This window comes from Colobus angolensis, unplaced genomic scaffold (genome assembly GCF_000951035.1).
Source record: "Colobus angolensis palliatus isolate OR3802 unplaced genomic scaffold, Cang.pa_1.0 Scaffold102, whole genome shotgun sequence".
NCBI lineage: Eukaryota > Metazoa > Chordata > Mammalia > Primates > Cercopithecidae > Colobus > Colobus angolensis.
This window is the reverse complement of record NW_012111142.1, coordinates 1,923,716-1,936,379: the sequence shown is the minus strand read 5'-3', so window position 1 is coordinate 1,936,379 and position 12,664 is coordinate 1,923,716. Positions and strand designations below refer to the sequence as shown.

The 12,664-nt window shown below is 42.5% G+C and overlaps 1 protein-coding gene across 3 annotated transcripts in view; it reads left to right on the top strand.

The window, feature by feature from the left end:
• PGM1 (phosphoglucomutase 1) overlaps nt 1-11,991 on the top strand; it is a 65,367-nt gene extending 53,376 nt beyond the window's left edge. For all 3 annotated transcript variants that reach the window (XM_011940891.1, XM_011940901.1, XM_011940884.1), the window contains 4 exons: nt 251-386; nt 3,400-3,583; nt 6,061-6,195; nt 11,327-11,991. In XM_011940891.1, coding sequence (XP_011796281.1) covers nt 251-386; nt 3,400-3,583; nt 6,061-6,195; nt 11,327-11,416 — 545 coding nt within the window. In that variant the 3' untranslated portion in view covers nt 11,417-11,991. The remainder of the gene's footprint in view (nt 1-250; nt 387-3,399; nt 3,584-6,060; nt 6,196-11,326) is intronic.
• The last annotated feature ends 673 nt before the right edge of the window (nt 11,992-12,664 follow it).

Genomic DNA, 12,664 nt, shown 5'->3' with positions numbered 1-12,664 from the left:
CACATGGCTGCAGGAGAGAGTGAAGAGGGAAGTGCTATACACTTTTAAACAATCAGATCTCATGAGAATTCACTTACTATCATGAGAACAGCAAGAGGGAGCTTTGCCCCCCATGATCCAATCACTTCCCACCAAGTCCCTCCCTCAACGTGAGATGTGGGTGGGAATGCAGAGCCAAACCGTATCAAGTACCTTCTCGGGTACTGGGAGAAAGCACGTTTCTCACAGCAGCTTGCTCTCCCCCTGCCAGGTTCTGACCACATCCGTGAGAAAGATGGACTGTGGGCTGTCCTTGCCTGGCTCTCCATCCTAGCCACCCGCAAGCAGAGTGTGGAGGACATTCTCAAAGATCATTGGCAAAAGTATGGCCGGAATTTCTTCACCAGGTGAGCCACAGCCCAGCTGGGGTACAAGGTAAAGTGGGGAAGTGGGCAGAGAGAATTCTCACGCATCCACAGCCTCTCCTGTCTTAAGTGATAATAAAACCTAATTCATCCAGCCTCTCGCAATTGGAGATTTTAAAAATAATTTGGTCAGGGATGAAATGAAGTCAATTTTTATGTCAGCCATAAAGAGTGAGGCTTTAAAAATGTAGCTAACATAATCAAAAGAATAAATGCTTTATAAGCATTTAAATGTGCCCATTGGGTGGACATGATCATAACATTGGATTTGGATTCAGAGAAATGGATTAGAATTTTATTTCTTCCCCTTACTAGACTGGGGAACCATTTAGCTTTTCTCTGTGCTCAGTTTTGTCATCTGCAGAAATGGGAATAACAGTCCAACTGTTGAAAGAATTAAATGAATAATGAGTCTGAAAATGTTTTGTAAACTCTGGGGTACTGGAAGCCTAGAAACTTTTTTTCGTAAATTGTAGAAACAGTTATGCTTAGTCCACATCAACTTTTCTGCCTTGTGAAATAGGTCCCCAGGGGCTATATGCTTGTCAATATTTCTGTCATTTATTCAACAAATATTGACTGTGTACCCGATTTCCATCAGGTACATGGAATTCAGCAGTGAACAAAATACTTAGAATACTTAGTAATTATTCTTTATCATGCATACTTCTATTTTTAAAAAGCATTCAAAAATTTTTTGACAGTAGTACTTTTCACTAATTCCAATTTGCCTTTCCCCTAGTTAGTGTAAAAATCTAAGAATTTTTCTGGACCTCACTATTCCAATTATAGAAAGAAAATACGATAAAAAGGATATTAGATGAATTGTTTATGTATAAGAAATGAATAGGTATAATTTCTCTAGACCTCAGTAGCCTGTTCTACAAAATGGGTGAGTTAGACTAGACAATTTAAAAAATATATCCCAGATTTTATAGTCCATGATCTCTGGATTCCAAGAAAGAATTCAACTAAGTAAATTAAGCTCCTTAATCAGAATTCTTTTATTAACTTTGGACGAGTCCATTGATCTCTTTCTCTCTCACGTTATTCTTTTGTGGAAGGAATAAGTAATAACTACCTGACACCACACAGTAGCCCTGGGAACCAAGGCAAAAAAATCTCTACTTTATAACAGACGGAAAAACCTGGTCATTCAGAACAGCAGTCATGAACTCTCTAGAATCTAGAGTATCATAAAAACAGGGCCATGTCTGTTTTTGTGCCCTAAGCACCCAACTTATAGTAGAGACTGCATAAATATGTTTTGAATAGATAAATGAATGAGTTAATAGGTGAACAATAGCCAGAGTAGAATAAGGTTAGGAGGGGTTGTTCAGAGAAAGGGTCACACCCTTGAATTAGTCACAAACCTCCATATAAAAACGATTTTAACATATTTTTATTAATTATCAAATTAACTACTAACCAAGGATTACAAATCAAGTCCTTAGTACCTGCATTTATGATTAGTTAAAACTCCATTATACTTTCCACTTACTGAACAAAAGTGCTAGGCACTTTTGCATGCATTGTCTCACTTTAGCCTCAAAACAGTTATTGATAAGGTAGCTGAGATTCTGAGAGAGAGGGCAACTGGCCCTGTAGTCACACAATAGCCAACAGAGGCTGAATTCATAGCTCATCTGTCTGATTGCAAAACCCAGACTCTTTCTATTCCACCCCTCTGTGCCTAGGGTTTAGAAAACATTTCTCTGGAACACCCAGAGGTCAAAAATGTAAAGCACAAACACCTGGTTGTAATTTCTTGTTGTTTATCATGTTAACTGGGGGAAAGAGCTGACTTTAAGATTAAGAGGACTATTTGGCCCTTGATTCATAGAATCCTGGAGCCAGAATAGGCTGGCCTTAATTCCCCAGCATTTCTCATGTCTCAGAGGTGTCATCTTGCCTATATCGTATCTATTTCACGATTACAAATAAATATAGACTCTGCTATCTTGAGCTTCTAAAAAATAACTCTCTCAAGAGGGTATATGCCACTAGGTCAAGAAAAGCCACCTGTACAAGTCTTTAACATCATAAGAAAGAAGTCAAAAAGAATTCTTGAAGGAAAACTCATCTTCACAGAATTTCATTTGTGATGCACGTTTTTCCTTGGTCCTTTTTCATCCACACTGGGCCTCCTCTGTCAGGGTGGACCTAAAGGACCTTGGACCAAAATCCACTCCCACTGAAAGGAAGGAGGCGGAACTTAAGATAAAACAAAACTAAAAACAAAAACGTTGGGAGAGCATCAGGATAAACAGCTAACGCATTTGGGGCTTGATACCTAGGTGATAGGTGCAGCAAACCACCATGGTACATGTTTACCTATATAACAAACCTGCACGTTCTGCACATGTATCTTAATAAAATTAATTTTTTTAAAAAAAGAGGCATTTTAGGTATAAAGAGTCAGTGTTTGGCGTCTTCATCTGGTCCGTGAAAACTTGGCCCCGCTTTGGGAAACTCCTGTAGAGCTGGAACTCTCCTTAGTAAAAATCTCAGCAGCCTCAGGCAGGTCTCAGGCTGGGAGCAGGCCCTGCATTCACCCTAGAGAAGCCCAGGGAGCTTGGAGAAGTGCCTGAGTCACTTGCTCCTTTCAAGGGAGTTCTCCAGAGATAACATTGCTTTTCATTTTACGTCCTCAGGATGTGGTGATTAAACGTTAGATAGCATCTTTCAAAAGCCTTTGAAACATCTTAGAGCTTTATTCGGTAGAAATGCCAAGATGGGTGTTTTCTGCTTATTCAGAAGCTCGTAACCCTTCCCTGAAATCCTCCAAACTCTTCCTTTCATCCCTAGCCTGTTCCATCCCCAGTGGCTGACAGGCCTGTATTTTTTTTTTTTTTTTTTTTTTTTTTTGCCAGCTTCCTCTGAAGTTAGATAGTTTTGGGGGAGGGCCAAACAAATGATGAAGAAAGTGCTGACTGATAGGCCTTGGTGTGATCTGCAGTCAGCCTGTGGGTCTCAACTTCGTGCCTTCTTCCAGGTATGATTACGAGGAGGTGGAAGCTGAGGGTGCAAACAAAATGATGAAGGACTTGGAGGCCCTGATGTTTGATCGCTCCTTTGTGGGGAAGCAGTTCTCAGCAAATGATAAAGTTTACACCGTGGAGAAGGCCGATAACTTTGAATACAGCGACCCAGTGGATGGAAGCATTTCAAGAAATCAGGTAGAAACAGACCTGTGTGTAAGTGGGGGAGAGACCTTAGAGCTTCATCTCTGACATCTCAAGGCAAAAATGAAAAAGTTCCTGTTGGCCATTTTTCTTTTGCTGCTGTGTTTTTCTAGGGTAGCTGTTCTTACCTGGTTTTCTGCTATCCCACGTGACTCTCATATGCACTCGTTGGGACAGTGGTTTATGCCCTGGTTCTATGCACTGTCTGGTACCCTCATTCTGGGATCCTTAACCTGAACTCCAGAGGGATTTTTGCACCCTCTGGAATTATATGCAAGATGATGTGTCCATTGTACATGCAAAAAGGAGCCCCAGAATCTAAGAAAGAGGGGGAACTGTGGGAACTTATATATCAACTCCTCTCTTTTCTGTCAGCAGATTATAGCAGAGTGACAGCATGTAAGTGGCATTATCCTTATACGTTTCTCTCATATGTTCTAATTTCTAAAGAAGAGAAAAATAGATGAGGCATTCCCAGACTTAGAAATGTTGCATCATCATTCGCAGCACATGACTGGCACCCCACCTGACACAGCAGTCAGTACCTGGCAAGACGCCACAGTTTAGGACCTGGAGCGTCTCTAGATGTGGACAGGATTGTTAGTGCTTCCCTTACTGCATACCGGGTACCCTAGGCTGCAGGCTGGGTCAGGCTTTCTCCCAGCTTCTCATGCCCAGGGTTCTCTCACCTCTGCTTCTGTTGCCTGTTTTTGTCACAGAGTAGACTCATCTCTCGTAATTCATAATAGAATAAAGAGGGGGATGAAGATTCTGTTACAACCCCCCAGTTTACTTTTTTCCAATAGACCCAGATTTTTGGCCTGGTCCTTCTCAAGGCATCGCATAGGGTTTGGAAGGGCCCGGCTGTGGGATTTACTGGAAGCTTCCCTCTGGGGAGTAGGCAGTGAATGGATGGATGGGCCACAGTGACCCTCAGTGCCTGGAGTCTCCCCTCCTCAACTTTTAGCACAAGTGGTTTCTCATCCTTGTGCTTGTTTGCCATCTTTGAGAACTTTGGGTCCAGTTTGGATGATTGTAAATTATGCCTGAGATAATTAGAAGAGAGACCTGTGGTTGAGGAAGAAAGGGATATAGAAAAGGAGAGAGTGGAGCTGAGGGATGGCAGAGTGGGACAGAAGTTTGTGTAATTAAACCTTCAGAGACAGAGGGAAATCCAGGAAAAGTAAATGCCAGCCCTGCAGTGCCTCTGGCATCTGCCTGGAGGGAGGAGAAGGGCAAAGGTGTGTATGGGAGGCAGTGGCCTAAGCTCGAGGGCTGCCCTCTGTGCTGTAAAGAAAGCAACTGCCACACTTTCTGTAGGCAGAAAACCCAAGCATTTAGATGTGAGACCAGATAGAAGGGAAGAATGTGATCTAACATATGTAGATAGAACATCTGCAATTTAGTGAAAAGAATTTTAGAGTCTTCAAGTTGAAGCTGTGGGGAAAGAAGACCAACCTTGGTGTGTTTCTACAAAGCAAGAAATGGTTAGTGAAAATGGACCGTGTCCTTCCCGTGGTGACTAACTGCAGCATGTCCTCTGTGTATTTCTTCCGCTGTCTTCACTAATCAGTGCTAATGAATAGCACCACTAAACACCAGATGGGGATTGGTGACGAACAGCAGGTGAGGAGCAGTGTCTTTCTGGTCAGTCTTTGGCGTTATGCAAGGTTCTCCTTTTTACGGAGGATGGATAGACACATAAAGACTGAAGAGTCCTCAGACAACTGTCTGGCCCAGCCTTCTTCCCTCAGGCTGGGAAATATCTGCCCCAGAGATTCCACACTTTTTTCCCCAAGTGAGAAGATAATTGATGTCCAGAGATACCGCTGGGGAGAAAAAAGGAGGGGAGCAGAGAGAAGGATGGGCTTGGCACTGCACACGGACCTCGCTTTGAGTCATCAGGGATCAGCAGGAGATTGGCCACTGGCTCCTGCTTGTTAGGTTGGAAATAGCCAGTCTCTGCCATTTGGGACCTCTGGCTTCCTGTTCTCTTTTGAGGACCTTTGCTAGTGGTTTGTAAGAGTCCTTCCCCTCATCTGCCTGAGACCTCTTCTGCTCTGGTTTCAGCTCCTTTGGTCCATGTTTCCCTCTTGATCTGGGGGTTGAATTTCTGCATCTAGCAGCTTTATGTGCTTCATTATTAAGCTTCAAACTGGAATGGTTAGTCCATAAATCACAGGGAAGTAGGGAGAGGAGGGAAGCCCTCACCTCACCCAGCATCACTGAGGTCAGGTCTCCCCTGACCCTGGAAATGCTTCTCCCCCCATAGCTAAGCCCCCATCAGCTGGATGCAGAGAGGGTGACAGAAGGCAGGCTTACAAGGTGCAGCTACTGCCATTTATCACAGATTTAACCCTCCAGTTGATCAAGTATGGATGAAATTACGTCCCCAAATAGACCCCTCATAATTTGCCAGCCTTCAGTCTCCCAGCATATGGGGAAAAAAAATCTCTGCTTATATTTTCCAGGGCTTACGGCTCATTTTCACAGATGGTTCTCGAATCATCTTCCGACTGAGCGGCACTGGGAGTGCAGGGGCCACCATTCGGCTGTACATTGATAGCTATGAGAAGGATGTTGCCAAGATTAACCAGGACCCCCAGGTAATGCCCAGCCCTGTACCCTGGTTAGTTCATTCTGTTCAAGGGAATGATGGTTTGAGCCTGTGTTTCAATGCCCACTTCTCAAATGACTCAACAAGGTACCAGCTGTGCTCACTTTCCTCCATGTTTCTTTCTCCATGTCCACAACATTATAGATTATAATTTATAATAATAAAAATAGGGAGGCTGAGGTAGGAGGATCACCTGAGCCCAGGAGGTCAAGCCTGCAGTGAGCTGAGATCACACCACTGCACTCCAGCCTGAGCAAGACCAAGACCTTGTATCAAAAAAATAAAATAAAATAAATAAATAATAAAAATAAACAATTTTCTGAGCATTTATGGTTTGCCAAGCTCTGTTGTAAGCCCATTATGAAAATATACTCATTTAATTCTCAAATAACTTAGACTATTATTCTCCCTGCTACAAATAAGGAAACTGAGGCGCAGAAAAGTTAAGCAACAATTCATAGGTTTACATGTCTAGAAGGATATAGAAGGATAACTAGTCTCTTTTTTTTTTTTTTTTTTTTTTTGAGACAGAGTCTCACTCTGTTTCCCAGGCTGGAGTGCAGTGGCACAATCTCAGCTCACTGCAACTTCCACCTTCTGGGCTCAAACAATCCTCCCATCTCAGCCACCTGAGTAGCTAGGATTACAAGCACGTGCCACCATGCTCTGCTCTTTTTTTTTTTTTTTTTTTTTTGTAGGGTGGAGGTCTTAGTACATTGCCTAGGCTGGTCTTGAATTCCTAGCCTCAGGTAATCCTCCTACCTCAGCCTCCCAAATTGCTGGGATTATATGTGTGAGCCACTGCACCCAACCCAGGATAATTGATCTTTAAGTCAGCCCTCATCTGGTGTTCTGCTCTGTCACTAGCCTGTTGTTGCTTTGTTTGGTCTGATCACCTGCTTGGCAGAACACACACTGGTTCTTAGATTTGGTGGGGACAGGGAGAGGCATAGTTTCATGTGTCTTCACAGAACAGTCTGCAGACCTGCAGCCTAGTGAGCTGGGTTCCTCAGCCATTCCCCCAAAAGTCTTCAGAAGTATATCAGAGTAAGGAGGGACTCTGGGAGCAAAGGGTGGGACAGTGAACTTGAAGGACAGCCCCCAAAAATGGAGGAGCCAAGGGGAAGCAGTGAAGTGCAGGAAAGAGTTTAAGTGTTTTTCATAATCCCTCATCTCAACCAGAGCTCCATAGCTAGAAAAAAGTTGGGGAAGTGTTGTGCTATGTTAGCCCCTTCTCAGTGATTCACAGCATACAATGCACCATAAAGTCTCCAAGAATTCGGACATGGTGGCCTACACCTGTGGTCCCAGCTACTCAGGAAGTTGAGGCAGGAGGATCACTTGAGCGTAGGAGTTCTGGGCTATAGTGTGCTATGCCTGTAGGGTGTCCACACTAAGTTTGGCATCAATATGGTGGCCTCCCGGGAGAGAGGAACCACCAGGTTGCATAAGGAGGGGCAAACAGGCCCAAGTTGGAAACAGAGCAGGTCAAAACTCCCATGCTGATGAGTAGTGGGATCGCACTTGTGAATAGCCACTGCACTTCAGCCTGGTGACATAGCAAGACCCCATCTCTAAGAAAAGGAAAGAAAAAAAGAGGGTGCCAAGAAGCCTTGCAGTAAAGGTAACTGTTTAATAGCATTTGCTGAAGGACATTTCTCCAAAGAAAACATACAAATGGCCAACAGGTGGTCCACATCACTAATCGTCAGGAAAATGAAAATCAAAACCACAGTGAGCTGTCACCTCACACCTGTTAGGATGGCCATTCTCAAGAAGAGAAAAGATAACAAGCGTTGGCAAGGATGTGGAGAAAAGGGAACCCTCAGACGCTGTTGGCAGGAATGTAAGTTGGTAGAGCTATTTTGGAATAACCAAAAGTATGGAGGTTCCTCAAAAAGTTAAAAATTTTTTAGTACTAATATATGATCCAGTATCCCTCTTCTGGATATATATTCAGAGGAACTGAAATAAATATGTCAAAGAGATATCTGTTCTCTCTTGTTCATTCAGTATTATTCACAATAGTCAAGATATAGAACCAACCTAAGTGCACATCTACAGATGGATGAAGAAATTGTGAGAGATATATATGTGTGTGTGTGTGTGTGTGTGTGTGTGTGTGTGTGTGTGTTTATACCACAGTGGAAAACTATTCTGCCTTAAAACAACAAAAACCAAAGTCTTGCCAATCTTGCCATTTGCAACAACATGGATGAACCTGGAGGACATTACACTAAGTGAAATAAGCCAGACACAGAAAGGCAAATACTGCATGATTTCACTAGTATGTGGGATCTAAAAAAAGTGAAACTCATAGAAACAGAGTAGAAAGGGGCTTACTAGGGGCTAGTGGATGGGGAAAATGGAGAGATGTTGGTCCAAAGGGTACAAAATTTCAGTTTTGTAGGATGAAGCAGTTCTAGAGATGGAATGTACAACATGATGGCTATAATGAATAACACTTGAAATGTACTAGGAGAGTAGATCTTAATTGTTCTCACTAGCACCACCACAACAAAAAAAGTAAGTAGGTGACAAGATTGATATGTTAGTTGACTTGACTCTAGTAATCAGTTCACATGTATTTGTATATCAAGACATCATATTATATACCTTAAACATAAACAATTTTTATTAAAAAATTGAAAGTAAAATAAAATAAACAGCATTTGCCATGTTTATTTTTCCACAAAGCCTTTTTTCTTCTAACACCTAATTAAAATCCTGTGAAACTCATTTGGAAACCCCTGGCAAAGTGGTTTTGGGCAAAGGTTTTGGGGTTAGAGAGCTCTTGTTTAAATTCTATTCCTGCCACTTAATAACTGTGTGTCCCTGGGTAAGTCGTTACAATGTTATGAGTCTTGGTTTCCTTGTCTGTCAAATGGCAGAGTAATACCTACTTCATCCAATTGTTACTGGGATTTAAGGAGATAATAAATGCAAAATGTTTAAAAACTGTGGCTGGCATATACCATTAACTTTTCAGAATAAGCAGCTCTCATAGTTATTTTAGTCTAATTTTAAGCATAACATAAAATTTGCTATTATAGCCACTTTTAAGTATACAGTTTAGTAATGTTGTACATATTCATATTGTTGTCCAACGTATCTCTAAAACTTTTTTTCCCCAAAACTAAAACTCTATACCCATTGAACAGCGCCTCCCCACTTCTCCCTTTTCTCAATCCCTGGTATCACCTTTCTCCTTCCTGTGTCTGAATTTGACCACTGTAGGTACCTCCATGAGTAGTATAGTTGCTTTTATTACATAAAGTGGGAGATGAGAGAATGCTTCACTTTTACATTTTTTCCAGTGGCCAGGCCCCAGTTTCAGTCATCACTAGTACCCTGTTGTGTTGTAGGCATCCCTAAAACTTCAACCAAAAGCAATGGGGTCTGCATTATAGACACTTAATAGCACAAGAGAAAAGGAAAAAGGAAATTGTGTTTACTTGTCTTTTGATCATCAAGATAAATGCGTGGCACATGGTAGATTCAAAGAATGAATGAAATTTGTTTCCTCTGAACCACAGTCCTTGGGAGGTGGGATGGCAGTGAATAGTGTGAGGATCCCACAATGCCCAGGTGTATCACCATCTAGCCGGGGAGCTGCCTTCCCTTATTCTGCAGCTGCTAGGCCATCAACACTTTGTGGGGACTGCCCAAGCCCTAAGGGGAATGGCACGTGGCAGTTTCAGCAGGTGGAGCTGATTCTCCTCATCCAGGTATAATGAATTGGTGGAGATTTAGACAAGAAAAAGTAGCAATCAGCAGTAGAAAATGTACTACTCCTAGCTCTGCTATTGAGTCATTTAGTCAAATTACTTCATCTCTTTGGGTATCAATTTTCTCATCTGTAAAATGGGCAGTTCAACTAGATTATTAGTTTTTTTTTTTTTTAATATTGAAAGCATTTGTTTACTTAAGCAACACAATTCTTTTTTTTTGTTTTTTCCTTTAAGCAAGAAGTAGATGTGGGGAGGGGTTGTTGCATTTTTAAAGATTCCTGTATTAGGCTGAGCACGGTGGCTCACGCCTGTAATCCCAGCACTTTGGGAGGCAGCAGATCACCTGAGGTCGCGAGTTCAAGACCAGCCTGACTAACATGGAGAAACCCATCTCTACTAAAAATACAAAATTAGCCAGGCATGGTGGCTCATGCCTGTAATCCCAGTTACTAGAGACGCTGAGGCAGGAGAATCTCTTGAACCTGGAAGGCGGAGATCGCGGTGAGCCAAGATTGCACCATTGCACTCCAGCCTGAACAACAAGAGCAAAACTCCGTCTCAAAAAAAAAAAAAGATTCCTGTGTTAGTCTGTTTTCACACTGCTGATAAAGACATACCCGAGACTGGGCAATTTACAAAAGAAAGAGATTTAATTGGACTTACAGTTCATGTGGCTGGGGAAGCCTCACAATCATGGTGGAAGGCAAGAAGGAACAAGTCATGTCTTGCATGAATGGCAGCAGGCAAAAGAGAGAAATTGTGCAGGGAAACTCCTGTTTTTAAAACCATTAGATTTCATGAGACCCTTTCACTAGCATGAGAACAGCACAGAGAAGACCCACCCTCATGATTCACTCATCTCCCACTGGGTCTCTCCGACAACACTTGGGAATTATGGGAGCTACAAGATGAGATTCGAGTAGGGACACAGAACCAAACCATATCAATCCCATTGGGTACAATGTGGGAAAGAAATTGGAAGATACACAAGTGGATGTGGAGGCACTCACTGCTCCAGGTAAGAGAGAGGATATTGACTTAGCAAGAGTTACAGCTGGAGAGTGGAGAGAAAAGGGGGCCGTGGAGAGAGATTTAGCGGAGAAAAGTCACTTAGGCCTGCTCATGGACTGGGCATGGGGAAAATGCAGAGGAAGATGTCAGGAGCAACTCCTACTTGTTCACTTTACATGAAAGACAGTGGTGTTGATCCACTGAAATAGAAACTGCTGGAACTAGGTATTGGGTGATATAACATGTGTTTGTTTTTGGACTTCTGGAGTTTGAGGAGCCTTGGAGACCTGGAAGTGGGCAGTCAGACATATGCTTTTGGAGCTAAGCATCTGTGTTTAGAGGAAGTGATGGAAAAGCTTCTCTCTATGTCTTCCTCAGGTCATGTTGGCCCCCCTTATTTCCATTGCTCTCAAAGTGTCCCAGCTGCAGGAGAGGACGGGACGCAGTGCACCCACCGTCATCACCTAAGAAGACAGGCCAGATGTGGTACGTCCCTCCACCCCCGGACCCATCCAAGTCATCTGATTGAAGAGCATGACAGAAGCAAAATGTATTCACTGAGCTTTTTAGGATTTGACTTTTCCACTAATCAGTTGACGAGCAGGTCATTTGCAAGGCACTGCCAAACAAGATGCCCTTGGGAGCTATGAGGGAAAGAGGACCTGCGGGCTTAGATCAATCTCAATTCCTTTTCATACCCTTCTGCATAGCTGCTGTGTGGGTATTTGTCTCCTTAGCATCAGGTGCAGTTTACACTACAATGTAAGGTGCAGATGGAGCATCAGCAGCGAGCAAGGCCATTCTTCATCCTCAGGATGTGGCAATGAAATGACGGTGCAAGTTCCTTTCTCTTTCGTGAATCTTTCCCCCCATTTCCTGTTTACATGTAACCCAACAAAATGCAATTTCTGGTGCCTTCTGTCCAATCAGTTCTTTCCTCTGAGTGAGACGTACTTGGCTACAGATTTCTGCCTTGTTTTGCGACATTGTCTGTGCGACATTCGCACAGATATTTTGGGATAATAAAGGAAAATAAGCTACAATTGGTTGTCGTCTTTTTTTCTTAACTGCAAAGTACTTTTTTGATTTTAGGAGGAAAAACGATTTTTTTTTTTAGAAGGAGGGGAGTATTGTATTTTGTTTTCGTGTCCTAGCCAGAAAATGAAATAGTCTCTGGGCTAGGTTGCAAATCCTTAGACTCAAGAATTGTAATTTTTTTATTGTCCTGAATATTCTAAAAAGTAACATAAATTTTAAGAGAATTGTAATTTAAAATCTTAGCAGGGTCAACTGAGCTCTGGATTCTTCCAAGGTAGACAAATCAAGATTGATGTGGTTAACTTGGAACAACGGAAAGGAAGAGTGATTTTCCTCTTCCTAGTGCTTCAATAGCAAAGCACTGGTTCGTGCTCTGCAGTACTAAGATGCCTTGATGCTTATTGAAGGGAGGTAGAACCCTCAGAATCTGAGAGCAGGGTTACTGGCATCTTATTCAGCTCAGAACACTTATATTCCATCCACAAGTTTATAACAACTTTATAGTTAAAAGCATAGACTTGAGAGCCAACAGACCCAAGTTTGAATCCCACTTGAGGCCTTGAGTGACTTTTGAATATCATTATCCTTAGAGTGGGGATGAAAATAATTCTACCTTTATGAATTGTTGGGTACCTTAAGTGAGTACATCTGTGTAAAGCAGTGAGCACAGTATCTAGT